General features: G+C 46.3%; 1 protein-coding gene and 1 pseudogene across 2 annotated transcripts in view; one reads left to right on the top strand and one right to left on the bottom strand.

The window, feature by feature from the left end:
• The window catches only part of Nuggc (nuclear GTPase, germinal center associated), a 61,556-nt gene that overhangs the window by 39,274 nt on the left and 8,865 nt on the right, over positions 1–13,417 (top strand). For both annotated transcript variants that reach the window (XM_004848406.3, XM_087216756.1), the window contains exons 11-14: positions 3,207–3,312; positions 5,068–5,201; positions 9,158–9,322; positions 12,508–12,665. In XM_004848406.3, the coding sequence (XP_004848463.2) occupies positions 3,207–3,312; positions 5,068–5,201; positions 9,158–9,322; positions 12,508–12,665 (563 nt within the window). The remainder of the gene's footprint in view (positions 1–3,206; positions 3,313–5,067; positions 5,202–9,157; positions 9,323–12,507; positions 12,666–13,417) is intronic.
• Positions 24–841, bottom strand: LOC106009700 (TLC domain-containing protein 4 pseudogene; annotated as a pseudogene).

The following is a 13,417-nucleotide window of genomic DNA, read 5'->3' on the forward strand; positions in this document are numbered from 1 at the left end:
GGGTAGTAATGAAGATTGCTTATCTAGTCAAAGGTGTTTGACAAACCACACCTGTAATCAAGCTTTCCATTCTGAAGACTGTTACTGGCTTTCTCTTGTCTGATGAGAGAGATGACTCTGATGCACCCTTTAGAGATTTTGATCATCCACATGACATTCATCACATTCAAAGCAATACAAGTAGAGATCCAGGAACACTGGATTACAAATCGCAGCCTGATGTAGGGTTCTGTTCCCTACACGGAATACAAGAAGCTGTAGAAAGGAGGTATTATAGCAATCCGCACAATGAAGAACACCACTGTTATGAGAATTCCATTGATGACGTTAGCTTTAGAAAATTTTGGATACTTCAGAGCTTCAAAGAACCACCGCTGATTCACAAAAGGGCTGGAAAGCTCTGCAAGCAGTCGAAAATTTGCAGTGTGCCCCAGCACTTGATATTTCAGTACAAAGCAGTATGCATACAGCTCTGCACAATGATGAATTATGACAAATTTATCACCAATCACTTTCCAATAGAAAATGGGAATCAACAAATCAGAAATGAGGAAGCCTGAAGCAGTAGGAATACTTTCACAAATGATGAATTGCCCCAAAGTGGATCAGCTCTAGTAGCCTCATCAAAGAAGAAAACATAGAGGCCCAAAATCCCAACCACCAGAGAATGGCACATAGATACTACCCTTGAGCTCCATTCGATCTTCTTTTCCAAGCTGAGACTGGTAAAGCCTGAAGAAACTTTTGCAGAAAACCAGTAACTTACAAAGTGGAAAAGAAACTGAAAGGTGAGAAAGCTAGTAAAAAGAGTGCTGATGACCAGTTTGGTGTCAGTGTTCATGTTTCATCAACAGGCTTCAGTTCATGATCAGCTGTCCCCAAGGAGGGTACAGAGGAGCAACAGATCATGGCAACAGAAGCAACAAAAGCAACAAGGGAGAGGCATAATGTTTTCTTATTACTTAGAGTTTTTATTTTATGTTATCAAAAGAGCTGTGTTAGATTATGGGTGTTATAAATCACATACACTCTTTGCATCAAAAGAATGAAAATATAGTAAAATATATTGGGTAAGGTATTTCTGAAATTCTTTTTCTATTCAGAATCCAACTCAACTAAATCATATTTTTGTTTTTGTTTGCATGGTGCTGGAGATTGAACCTAGGGCCTCGGCTGGGATCTACATCCCCAGCTCTTTTTACTTCTGAGACAGGGTCTTGCTAATTTGCTAAACTGTTCAAGTTGGGCTCCAGCTTGTGGACCTCTTCTTTCAGTCTCCCAGAGTGCTGGGATTATAGGTGTCGGCCACCTCGCCTGGCTTAACTCATGTGTAAGGAGTGTTCAGTTCTTTTCTCCTAGCACCGTTCCCTATACTTCCTAGAGTACTGGGACACAACATTTCTTGCAAGAGTGGTTCACTGTTGTCTCTGGGAGTTTCTTCCAAGTCACTGACCTACGTTGTGCTAGTTTCGATCTCAGGACCTTTCTGCTGGGATGTGAGATGGGCAATGACTTTGTACCCATTTCAGTGTCAAAACCTACCCAATGTCAGTTAAACATGGGAGCTTCTCTTTCCCAGTCCCAGGAGGCCCTTGATGTTGCTTTTTGCAAGAAAACCCGGAACTATCGTCCATTTCATGAACCATGAGCATGTTTTTAATTAATATCAAATGTACATTCTCTTTCCAGGGCTTCTGTGTGAACAGTAGTTTTTCTTTTCAATGCCAAAGCATGCTATAATCTTCTTAAATGGAAATTAAATAGAGCAGCACCAGCAGTGCACATAACCTCTCAGAGGAAGGGGGGCATGGACGTCGGTGACCAAGTTCACTTACATGCAGCACTAGGGCTGCAGGAATACAGGGCCCCAAGCCATGCAGCTTAGAACTGCAGAAGTTTTGCTCAATTTCAGAAGGCAGATGTTCCAAGTCAAGGTGTGGGCAAAGCTGTGCACCTCTGAAGGTGCCGAGGAAGGGTCTGCCCCAGGCCTCTCTAGCTTCTAGTGGCAGTGCAACTCCAGCGGTCACAGGCATTCTCTTTGTGTGTGTCTCTGTATGCAAATGTCCTCTTGCTATGAGGACACCAGTCATGTTGGATTTGGTCCCCCCCTATTCCGGTTCGACCTCATCTTAATTTCATGTGCGATGACCCAATTTCCATATAAGGTCACATTCTGGGGATCCTATGAATGGGGGGGGGACACACAATTAACCCATAACCTGGGGACTTCTGGTCTACCACACTGGCAGCTCTGTTCCAACCCTAAGTACATGTGCTCACACCTTGTAGGAGGTATGGCTTCTCAGGAGGACCCGACAGGGCAGGGCCCACTTACTTGCTCTTTTAAGTCAGAAAGAGATTGACAACTCTACTGTTTTCTGTCTCCCCTGAACACTTTCCTTCCCCCTCTCTCTCTCTTTCTCTTCCTTTGAGGAAGGATAATGGAATAATATTTATGTATGATTCTAGCATGACTTCTCAGTGATGATGTTCCTAGAAAAAGGTTTTCTCACGTACTTCTGAATTTCTTGATGCTGAAAACCATCATATCCTTAAACACTGCTCTCCATCAAAATGTGTATGATAAGTCAGTAGCCACCTGACTAATAAATTTTCCCTTTTTTAAGACCTTTGTCTGACGATGTTGTGCAGGTAGTGTTTAAAAACCGAATCTATATTTAACAAATAATAACAACCTCTGATGTGTACATTTGCCAATTCCTGGGGTGTAAACACTCCCACCACTGCCCATCTCAAGCTGCAGTGTGATGTCGCTGAGGGAGGGCTGGGAAGCCGTGTATCGATGGGCTTTAGGATGGATGCTGTCTTCAAGTGCTTCAGCTTCTGCCAGAAATGTACTGCCACCTGCCTGTTTTTTATTCAGGCCTAGGATTGAACCCAGACCCTCACACGTGCTAAACATGTGCTCTACCACTGAGCTACACCCCATCCCGGGCTACACAGTGAGTTCAAGGCCAGCCTGAACTAATAGTGACAGCTTGTCTCAAAAAACTTAAAAAAAAAAAAAAAAAGCCAAACCCTATTGAAATTAAAAAACCCCAGACATTTAGAATTATGCTCCTCCCGGGGCCCCTGGACAATGCAAGTAGATGGGCTGGAATTTGCTGAGGCTCTCGAGAGTCCCGGGTGGTGTGGGCTTTGCCTGACTGACCTGTTCTCTTCCCGGTGCACCCCTCTCACTTCAGAGAAAACTGCCGGCTAACTCCAAGGTTCTGGAGGCCTCGGACCTGGTGTACACCGTCAGCGCCCACGAGTACTGGCAGCGGGCTCTCCTCACCGAGGAGGAAACCGGTAATCTATCTCAGTCACTCTCAGTAGCCTGCTGTAGAGCTCTGTGTGCTGCAGAACTGTTTTTCTCCAGTTTGCCACAGTTTCTACACCTATTAGCAAATATACATAGACGGTGTGGTCAAGAATACGGTGGACGCTGCCGCTCGTAAAACCATGACGGTGTGTGCAAATCTACCTCACTCTCAGAATGTGGCACTGAGCAACTTCTGGCTTTTCTCTCAAGCCAAAATGACCATGAAAGGGAGACATTTTGAATCAGTTCAGGTCAACTGGGTAGCCACAACAGCACAAATAAAGACACTCTGAAAAGAGGACTTCGAGGGACCAGGGATTTAGCTCAGTGGTTCCACTGTCTGCCGCGCAAGCGCAAGGTCCCGAGTTTGATCCCCATGTACCCAAAGAAAAAAAAAAAAAGAGGACTTCTAGAACTGCTTCAGAAAGGGTCAAGAATTGTAGGATAAGTGTGTTAAAGTGAGGGGACATTTTTTGGGGGGGATTCATGAAAATGTATTTTTTATTGTACTAATTTTTAAAATTTAAAATACTAGGGCTGGGGATTTAGCTCAGTGGTTTTGCCGCCTGCTACACAAGCACAAGGACCCGAGTTTGATCCCCGGTACCAAAAATTAAAAAAATAAATAAAATAAATAAAATTTAAAATACTATATTTTTCGATCATACATATATAAATATATTTTTTCCCCTGTGATCTTGGGGAGCCTGGGATCACATTTCATCTCAATTCATCTTTTTTCCAACTCTTACCATGGGTTGGCAAAGGTCAAGGGATCCAGTTGTAATGTCCTTAGTATGTAGCTTGAGATTCCTCACCCACTCAGTTGTGGACATCAGATGTAGTTTCCAAGTGTCTTATATGCTTTGTCTTTGAGGCAGAAAAAGTAGAAGGCCTAACCCCTTTCTTCATAGAATTTAAAGTCTAGATAAGGAACGAATACTAACCTGTGTGCAAAAGCAAAAGGCAAAGCCAGACATAGTAAAATGGTGCTGGCTCTGGTACAGCAGAAGGTCAGAGAGGCCTGAGGTCGCATGGGCTCTGTGCTGTGGGACAGCTGGGTGAGCAGGCGGAATCCAAGCTGGACTCTGATCTGAGCCTGAGCTGCTTAGGATGCCCACAGTTTACTGGGTGCACAGATGGATGTGAGTGGAGCTTAAGGAGCAAATGGTGTGATGTGCTCTCAGAATCAGGGGAACTGCTGGGAGAAAGGTGTCAGAGGCACAGTTAGTGTGGTATATGCAGGAATGATGTTTTTAAAACCTGCCATGCACAGGAATAATGGGAAGAGTGTAGGTGACATCTATCATTCACCCTAACAAAGGTTAGCACAAAGGTGAGTTCTGGTCTATGCTGATGTTAAGGGCTACTTGACAAAGATAGAAACATCTAGACGGACCAAGAGCTGAGACTAGAAATAAGCATCTCTGCTTCAACTCTGTAGTGTGGACCAATCCAAAGGAAAGTGTCCCATTTTAAAAAAACAGCCTGTATTTTTCTATAAATTTTGTTTTGGACAACTAAATTAAATTAATATCTAGCTCTACTGATCTGTCATTCATTGTTGTTGATCCTAGACATGAAGAAAGTGTCCTTCAGAAAGTTGGTTTAGTGGCAGCGAGCCCACACGGGCCCAGAGCTATAGTTCATCCAGACCGCAGATCTAGTCTTTCAACTTTGTGAATTCTATTAGTTACAGACTGCTGGCTTTTAAAATTGTTTGCCTTGCCCGTGAATTCCAGAAATCCCAAAGTTAAGAGAGTACATCAGGAAAAGCCTGCTGGACAAGAAGAGGAAGATGGTGAGCAAGTATGTCACTGAAGCCTTCGGCCTGTTGCTCCTCATGGACAGTTTCAGCTCCATGGAGAACCTGGCGGTAATGAAGTCATGGGGCTGTCCTTTTCCCATCCCACCTGGGCGGAACATCCCTTTACCATGTCAGAAAATTAACCTTGTTTTCCCTTTTCATATTGAAGGAAGAAACAAATCTCAGAAATGCTAAGAGGACAGGAAGATAATGAAAGGGTTAAAACCATAAGATCTGGATAAAAGATTTATCTGTATTTATTTATAAAATAAAAATATAAAGATATTTTACCTGGACAGATGGGCCAAGAGGAAAATGAAAAAATTATGGCTGCTTTCTGTCTCTCTCCGAGACCTGGGCAAGACAGAATTATGTAAGCGATGGTTTACGTGCAGTGAGACACAGATGGTTCTGGGTTATCTTGGAGAGGTGCATTTGTGCCCGTGCTCTAAATACATTTCATCTCTCCTTGGCTTCCCTCAAAGTCTCCAGCTCAGAGAGAGAGCATAGTAAGTATGAGAGGAGGGAAACGGAGAGGGAGTTGCAGCAACAAGTTTCAATATTTATCTTCAGTGTCTAGAAGGCAGGCCTTTTGAATGACCCGTTAAAATTACATTTCTCATAGGAATGGACAAATTCATCTCTTTGATGGATGACTTAAGGGGAAAAAAAAACCTAATAGAAGAGGAATAATCTGCTGAATAGAGGCTTGGGAGGGTTATGGAGAAAAACCAATCCCTCCGATCAATCACCAAGTGCTTTGTTTGTAAGAGAAAATACATGGAGAACAGCCAGGCCATATATAAAGACAGAACTCTGGTCCACAAACCTGCTCAACCTGCCCAGCAAACCACCCTCACCTCTAGTGGCCGGCCCAGGAAGCCAAGTCAGACTTGCCCATGTCTAGCAACAGTCCAGGAAGCCGTACCATGACTTCTCTGGCGGTCAGCTGCAAATAGCCAGTTCTAGCTTCCCTTCCCTTTGTCCCAGGTTCTAACTTAAAACCAGCCAAGAAAGCCAAATCTGTCCACCTAAGCAATCAGACAAGAGGCCCTGCCTGTGCATCTTGCTTCTGGCTGCCCCAGCCGATAGCCCCTGCTCAGGGCACCTGGTGCCTTTTTCTGTTCTAAAGCTTTCTCACTTCTCCGCCTGTCTTTGAGTTTCTGCCAAATGCAAGTCCCAGTCCCCCCACCCCACCCCATGGCAAGCTCTGAACAACTCCCTTTGCTGTATCACTCGGTTGATCTTCCTTTATTTCCACACTTGCTTTCACCCAGTAGAGTTGTGCAGTCAAACTGTCTGACTTTGTGCTGGGAGAGGGAAGGGCAGAGAAAGTTCAGCAGTAGGCCCTATGGGAGGTCCCAGAGTGGGGACAGGAAGCTGGGAAGAGCCACAGTGTTAATGAGGAGAAGCAGATACTGCAGATCTGATTTCCACGTTAAAGTAAGCAGTGTTGGCTGGACGCACTTTGCAGTTTGGCCCAATGCTTTCATTGAAAACTTCTGTCTAAATTGGCCTAGAGAGCAAAATTCACCATCTTTTTTATTGTATCCCTTGTTATGGACTAGTTGTGTGAGACAAAAACAAAATGAAATGCCTGGAATCTGAGTTTTCTAATTTGACTTTTGTTCCCTGATATAGTTGGGGAGAGGTTTGACCTTCTAACTTCCTGAAAAAGTTCTTTGGGGTGAAATTTGCCTCTTTGCCCAACACAAGATTGCTTTTGGAAGTGAGGATGGAAAATGAATCAGATGTGGACTGTGTGTGGTTGGTGGATTTCACAAACCCAAGGACAAGGCATTTTTCAATCAAACCGGAAGGGCCTTCCTTCCCACGTGCTCTTCTTTGCTAAGTCAGACATGCAGGTTCTTGGGGGCTCAGTCCCATCCTGACAGCCAGAGCCAGGCCACGGGTGACACAGAGGAGGGGGACCCTGATTGACCCCGCTGTGACAGCTCCTGAGGGGGTGGCTGGCAGCTTTCCTCAAAATTCCTTGGCCTGCAATATGGGTCTCAGTTCTTTGATGGAAAGTTGGAAGACAGGAGTTTTGTCAGTGCCTTTGAATTCTGAAAGATCAAACTTAAAAATGTATGTGATTGATCATTCTTTTTCAAGATTATGATGGAAACCAAAACTTGAGGGTTTGGATAATTAGTGATCTTAAACCAACAGTCATTACTTTTAAGAATCAATAGGAAGTTGATCATGGCATCTCAGTGTCAAGTGAGCCCTGCACTTCTTCATTTGAGTGCCATCCCTCCGTCCCCTTTTTGTGGTGCTGGGAATTGAACACAGGACCTTTGCGCTGAGCTACATCCCTAGTACTTTTTCATTTTTTTATTTTGAGGCAAGCTTTTGCTAAGTTTCCCAGGCTGGGCTCAAACTTCTGATGGATTCTCCTGGCTCAGCCTCCCAAAGTGCTGCAATCACAGGTGTGTACTACCACACCGGCTTCTTACTATTCTATTATACTCAGTTCTCCTCTTTGTTATCATTCTTTTGTTTATTCACCAGGGATTTATAGGGCGAGTCATAGAAGAGTCTTGCCCATAGATTTTTCTTTCCATGATCTCTTTCTTTCTTCATTTTGACCACCAGTAACACTATGAATCCAAAAGAATCTAAAGGGAATTCAAGGGGGAAAAAGTATGGCGTGCAAAATTCTCACTGGGGAAAAACTAGGAAACTCCCCATGGCGTGCCTGAAACTCCTCCTCTCCGGGGCTCCAGGGTGGTAGAGGTCAAGGCTCTTTTCAGCATCATTCAGCACCCAGCTTACTTGCTTTAACGATGATGCAGTTGAGAAGCAGGGCAGTGAAGTTAGCCATGTGAGGTCGCACACCCATTCCAGAGCTTTCTGTCTGTTTGGAATAGGACTTAAACACCCGCATCACCTAGCAGTTTCTCAGCTGTGCGTGCAGTCCTCGCCCTCTGCACCTGAGGTAGGGAGGAGACAGGTGGAGGTGAGAGTGGCCTTGCTGACGGGGCAAAGCCATATCACAGGAATGCATGGGACACCCTGGGGTGTCAGGAAAGGACTTCGGGCGTGACTTTGGAGCTTTACCTTGAAGGGTGGAAGGGGAACCACTGTTCAGAGGCACAGGGGCAAGGAGGGACGGCATGTTTGGGGAATGGCAGCAAGAGCAGCGACAGCTCCCTGGGAAGACTAATGGAGTGACAGCGCACAGCAGGAGCTGCTTGAGGGCTCAGTGGAGTCCACCAAGGTCCTCAAAGCCCTACGAGTGCCACTTGAAAGCTGGGAGCCAAAACTGTCCTTGGCGGTTACTCCCTTGGGCTTTTAGTGCGTTGCTTCTTGATAGGGCCGTGTTCTGAGAAACGTGTCCTTGGCCGGTGTCATTACTGTGTGACAACCTCCATGGTGCAGCCTAGCACGTGCTCAGGCTCTGGCATGACCACTGCCACAATGCCATCCATCATTGATTGAAACCTTGCTGGTGACGCATGACTGTATGTATTTTTCTCCCTGCATTCCTAAGTGAAGCAGAGACCAAGCCCTTATTTTTGTGGTCCCTTGAAAGCCTGGTCAAGGCCCAGGAGCTCACCTCTCCTGGGGAACTGGCTACAAGTGTAGAATCCTCACTCCCTGGATTCTGAGTTCCCCAGGTGATTTGTTTCCATGTTAAAGTCTGAGAAACATTATCTTCAAAAACTGCTTTATGCAGAGTCAAAGCTCCTTAACCGTTTGTCAGCTCAGATGTCCTTGGAGAAATCTATTCTAATAACTAGTGGATTGTTAATTTGGACCGTTACTTCCCCGCGCAGCTGGGGGGAATTTACATCCAAAGAAAGGGGCAGTGGGCATCCATTGTGCTATCCTGCAGTTCCCCGCCGCCTAAGGAGATTGCTTCATGGAGGGCCACCTTCTGGGGACAATGAGGAGAGATCGATTTGGGTGATAACCTCAAGCCAAGTCTTGTGTTGCTGACAAGTGTAAAGGAAGCAGAATTTGAGGAGCAGGCCTTTCGGAAGGGTCTGGCCTGATGCTCCTCTTGCCCTTGTCCCTAGAATGAACACTTGTACTCGAGCGGCCTGCGGAGATTTGTGGAGGAGAAGGTGGAGCTGCTGGAGGGGGCCATCGAGCAGTGCTTTGCGCACTTGGAACGGCCTCTGCAGGAAGGGGTCCTGGCGGCCAGGGTTTCCTACCGACGCCTCCTTGGGGCGCGCCTTGTGGTGAGTGACCCGTCCCTGGAAACCTCTGAGGACGGCCCAGTCCCCACCTTGGGGGCTAAGGCAAAGACACAGCTCAGCAGAAGCCGAGCTGGGATTTAGGGTCCCAGGGAAAGCACCACCCCCACCAAATGTCCAGCGCGGAGCCTTGGGCCAGGCTCTCTGACCCATCTAAGGCCTTAAGCCCATTAAAACCTCTTGGTTTTCTGTTCCGGTAGAACAGAAGTGCTAAGTGCTTGCCCCACTTATCCTGTGGCATTGATGTCAATGTGATTAGTTGACAGAAAGAACGAGCATCTTGTAACTGTTCCCTTGGTGTGCAAATTGTTTTATTTTTTAATCAGTTGTATGGGATTTCTGAGAGATGGAAATATAAATGCCTGGATGAATAATCTAAGACTAAGAGGAGAAAAAAGAAGTCCCACGGGACTTAAATGACAGACTTGCTTTCTCACAGTTTGGGGGCTGGAAGTCCAAGAGCACACAGCAGCAGGGTCGGTCTTGGCCTCTCCATGTGGCTTACGGATGGCGGCCTTCTGTCTGGGCCCTCACATGGGCTTCTCTTCCATGTTTTCTCACTCCTGTATTTCTTCCCACGAGGACACCAGTGCTAGGAATCAGGGCCCCCTTGTGACGTCACGTAACCTTAGTTATTTCCTAAGAGGTCCCATCTTTAAATACAGTCACCTTGGGGGTTAGGACTCCAACATGTAAATTTTGGGGGACACAAGTCAGTCCCTAAAGCCCACTGAAAGTAAGGGGCGCTGGACAGTGCCATCCACTCTGGTGTGGACGCTGCACATTACCTTATTCAACCCTCACAGCAATGCTGAGTGGCATCACCTGTATTATTATTTAGACAGGCCAACCGCCACTGAAAGGTCAGTGGCATTTGGTAGGCAGAGGAATGGAGGGAGGGGCAAACATTCTGAGGACAAAGCCCATCTGGGAGCCTGCAGGGGGCTCAATCTAACTGTCCTTTGAATTTCTTCTTTTCCAATATGAAAACCCAGGCAGGAAGGTTTATTAAGAAGGAAGTCATCAGATTCTCCTGAGGGGCCAAGGGAAATGATACTGGGTTTGGGGGTGTTCATTGGTGGCGGTAGGGGGCAGTCTTCAGGGTGACCTGCCTGCCCAGGGCCCTCACCTCCTGGGACTCCCTTGTGAGTTTTCCTTCCACACGGTCTCCATGACCAGGAGAGAGCTGCACAGGCGACAGTGTGTACTGCTGAGCTAAGTCATCAGGGGCCACTGATGCCTCCACAGCGGTCCCTTGGGGCACCTGCTCGGGGGCAGCCAGGCTCGGTGTGCTGAAGTAAAGCTGCTGCAGGGAGAGGCTGTGTGGAGAGGGGCTGGGGCCTCCCACCTGGGGTCCAAGCTCAGCACCGGCTTGCCAGCCACGATCACGGGGAGCAGATCCTCCAGCCCCATTCAGATGATGACAAACCCAGCCACACTTGGCTGAACCTCATGAGATGCCCTGGGCCAGCCCGGCCAGCCCCAAATCCCAGTCCACAGAGTCTGAGCCTGAGTAAACAAACACTGATCCTGAGTAACCACAGTAAAACACTGTGGTTTTGAGCCACTGTACCACCACGCATGGGAGAATTTGTTTTGTAGCAATAGATAGCAAAGTGACCCCTTCTTCCTATGGCAGAAGAACCAGACCACGAAAGTGAACGGCTGCATGAGGGTAGAGAAGACGAAGGCAGAGAGAGGAGATGCCCTTGAGATAGTTTGCTTGTGGAAGGAAGGAATGTCAGCCTCCTGCAGAGCCCTGCTACGACGGTCCTCTCTTCCATCCACCCTTTATTTTTCCTCTGTGACTGCAGCATGTGCAAAGTGCTCCTATCTGATAAGCAATGCATCGGAAAGATGGGCAGACATGTATATGCTAACATCATCTCTAAACTGTCTTAGCCACCTCTCTGTTGTGGAGACATAATACCATGACTCTAAGGAGAAAAGGTTTATTTTAGTACACAGTTTGTAGGGGTTTTAGTTCATAGTCAGCTGGCTCCAAGGCAGAGGATAAATAGCTCATGGCAGCCAGAAGCAGAGAGATCAAGAGAAGAGGGTAGGAGATAAATCCTTCCAGGCCACACTCACCGTGACCCACCGCCTCCGACCAGTCTTCACCTCCCAATATCGCATTGACCTATAAACTCAACAGTGGACTAATCCACTGATGAGCAGCACTGGCCATGATCCAATCACCTGCCCAAGGCCACACCTGTGAGTGCGTGAAGCTTTGGTGGGACATCTAACTATAAACCCTAACACTAACACAGTAAAATAACCTAAATAACCTGTGTCTAAAAATAAGAGAAGGGTAAAATAAATGATTTTTCTAGGTGATATATTACATTAGGCTATTAAAATGACTTTTTGGAATATACTTACCATGGTAAGGTGTGCTCATGTTGTAATATTACAGAGTGGGTGGGAGAAATGTACAAGTTGTATCATACTATGCAGCTGTTCACTTAACACATATTCTCTTAAAACTTGTATCACTGATTAAAGATCACAAAGCCCTCTATTAAAATTTTAGCAAGCATTTTTATTCTTAGTAATGATCACCATCTGGCCAAAATTGATGAATATCTCTTGTAGCTCTGACTGTAATATTATTTCTCTAGTTTGTGACTTTATTTCCCTGGAGGAAAAATATCACTAAGACAGTCAAATCAAATTGTGCTTCAATGTGTAACAGCTGTGCTTCACTGTATAGCAGAAAGCATACAAAATGTGGGACTACCCTTAAAAAATTTGAGATATATGTTTACTGTTGGGTCTTAGCACGTTTTACTTCCTTCTTCATTCCGTACTTGCTCATTTAACAGGTGTTTGTGGATAAGGAAGGATTGGATATTATGCCTGATCTCAGCAAGCAATGGTCTAGTATTAGAGCTTGACAGATAAGTAATTGATGAAGGAAAAGGTGTACAGGGAGAGTTATGATCAGAGTGAGCCCAGGCCACTTTGGAAGCCCGGGGCAGGGGCTCCCAGCCCAGGTGGAGGTGTGACTGCCGTCCTCCCTGCCTAGCTCAGTGGCAGATTAAAGACCACCTGGTCACTACCTCCTTCCTTTGATTCCCAGTAATGGCCTTTGGACAGAGACAGTGCAGTTCTGATGCAGTGACTAATGCCTCCTAACTCTGCTAACTCACTGTTTAATTGTCTAGAGAAGTAGAGGAAACCAAGGTTTTCACCAGACTCTGAAAGCTGTTTGCTTGAAAAATGGCATCTATGCCTCCAGGACTCTGGCCAGAATCGACCTGAATGAAGCCATCACCCAGCCCATCTACGACCAGATTGACCCTGTTTTTGGAGCCATTTTTAGGTAAAGAAGATCTTGCATTGTGAATAAACATTTGAAGAATGCTAAGCCAGAGTAACAGTTTTAAGATTTATATTTTGAATCTCCAAGTGTAAAGAGTAGCTTGTAGCTCCAGGAGGAAAGCTTAGTCTTGGCAAAATACAAAAGCCTTCTTGGTTTGCTTTACTTAAAAATTTCCCATGGTGACCTGGAGTATAGACGGAGGTGCTGCTTTTGGACTAATATTATGATTGCTATTATTTTTTAAATATCTCCTACGTGCAGCAGGGGATAAATGTTCTTAGGGATCTGAGCCCAGGACAGGGTATTTTGATTGGAGAGCGTGGAATTAAGGAAACACATGATCTTCAGAACCTTCTCCGAATGCAAACTGAAGTGGCTCGCTGTGTGAGCTGGGGATGGGCTATCTACCTGCTGTTCCCTCATTCCCTGACTTCCAGCTCCTTCCTCCACCTACAGAAAGAGCTTCTCCTAATCCCCAGGCTCCTCCTCTTCCCTCCAGCTTGTCACCTGCATGGCCACCTGCTGCCGCTTGGGCCCTTCCCCCACCTTGGTTGTCTTCCTCCTCCCCCACCTTCCCTTACACTCATCTGGGACCATGCCTCCCACCTATGCCCACCCTAGCCCTGTGGACAGCTCTGTGGGATAAACTCCAAATTCCTTCCAGTGGTGTGCAACCCATCCTGCCTGCCTGCACCTTCCCTTTCCCATCGTACTGCCCTGTGGCTTGTCAGCCCTCTGCTGGAGCTAGCCTG

Source organism: Heterocephalus glaber, unplaced genomic scaffold (genome assembly GCF_053883595.1).
Source record: "Heterocephalus glaber isolate CG9 unplaced genomic scaffold, H.glaber_assembly_v1.0 deba00001460, whole genome shotgun sequence".
In the NCBI taxonomy this organism is placed as follows: Eukaryota; Metazoa; Chordata; class Mammalia; order Rodentia; family Bathyergidae; genus Heterocephalus; species Heterocephalus glaber.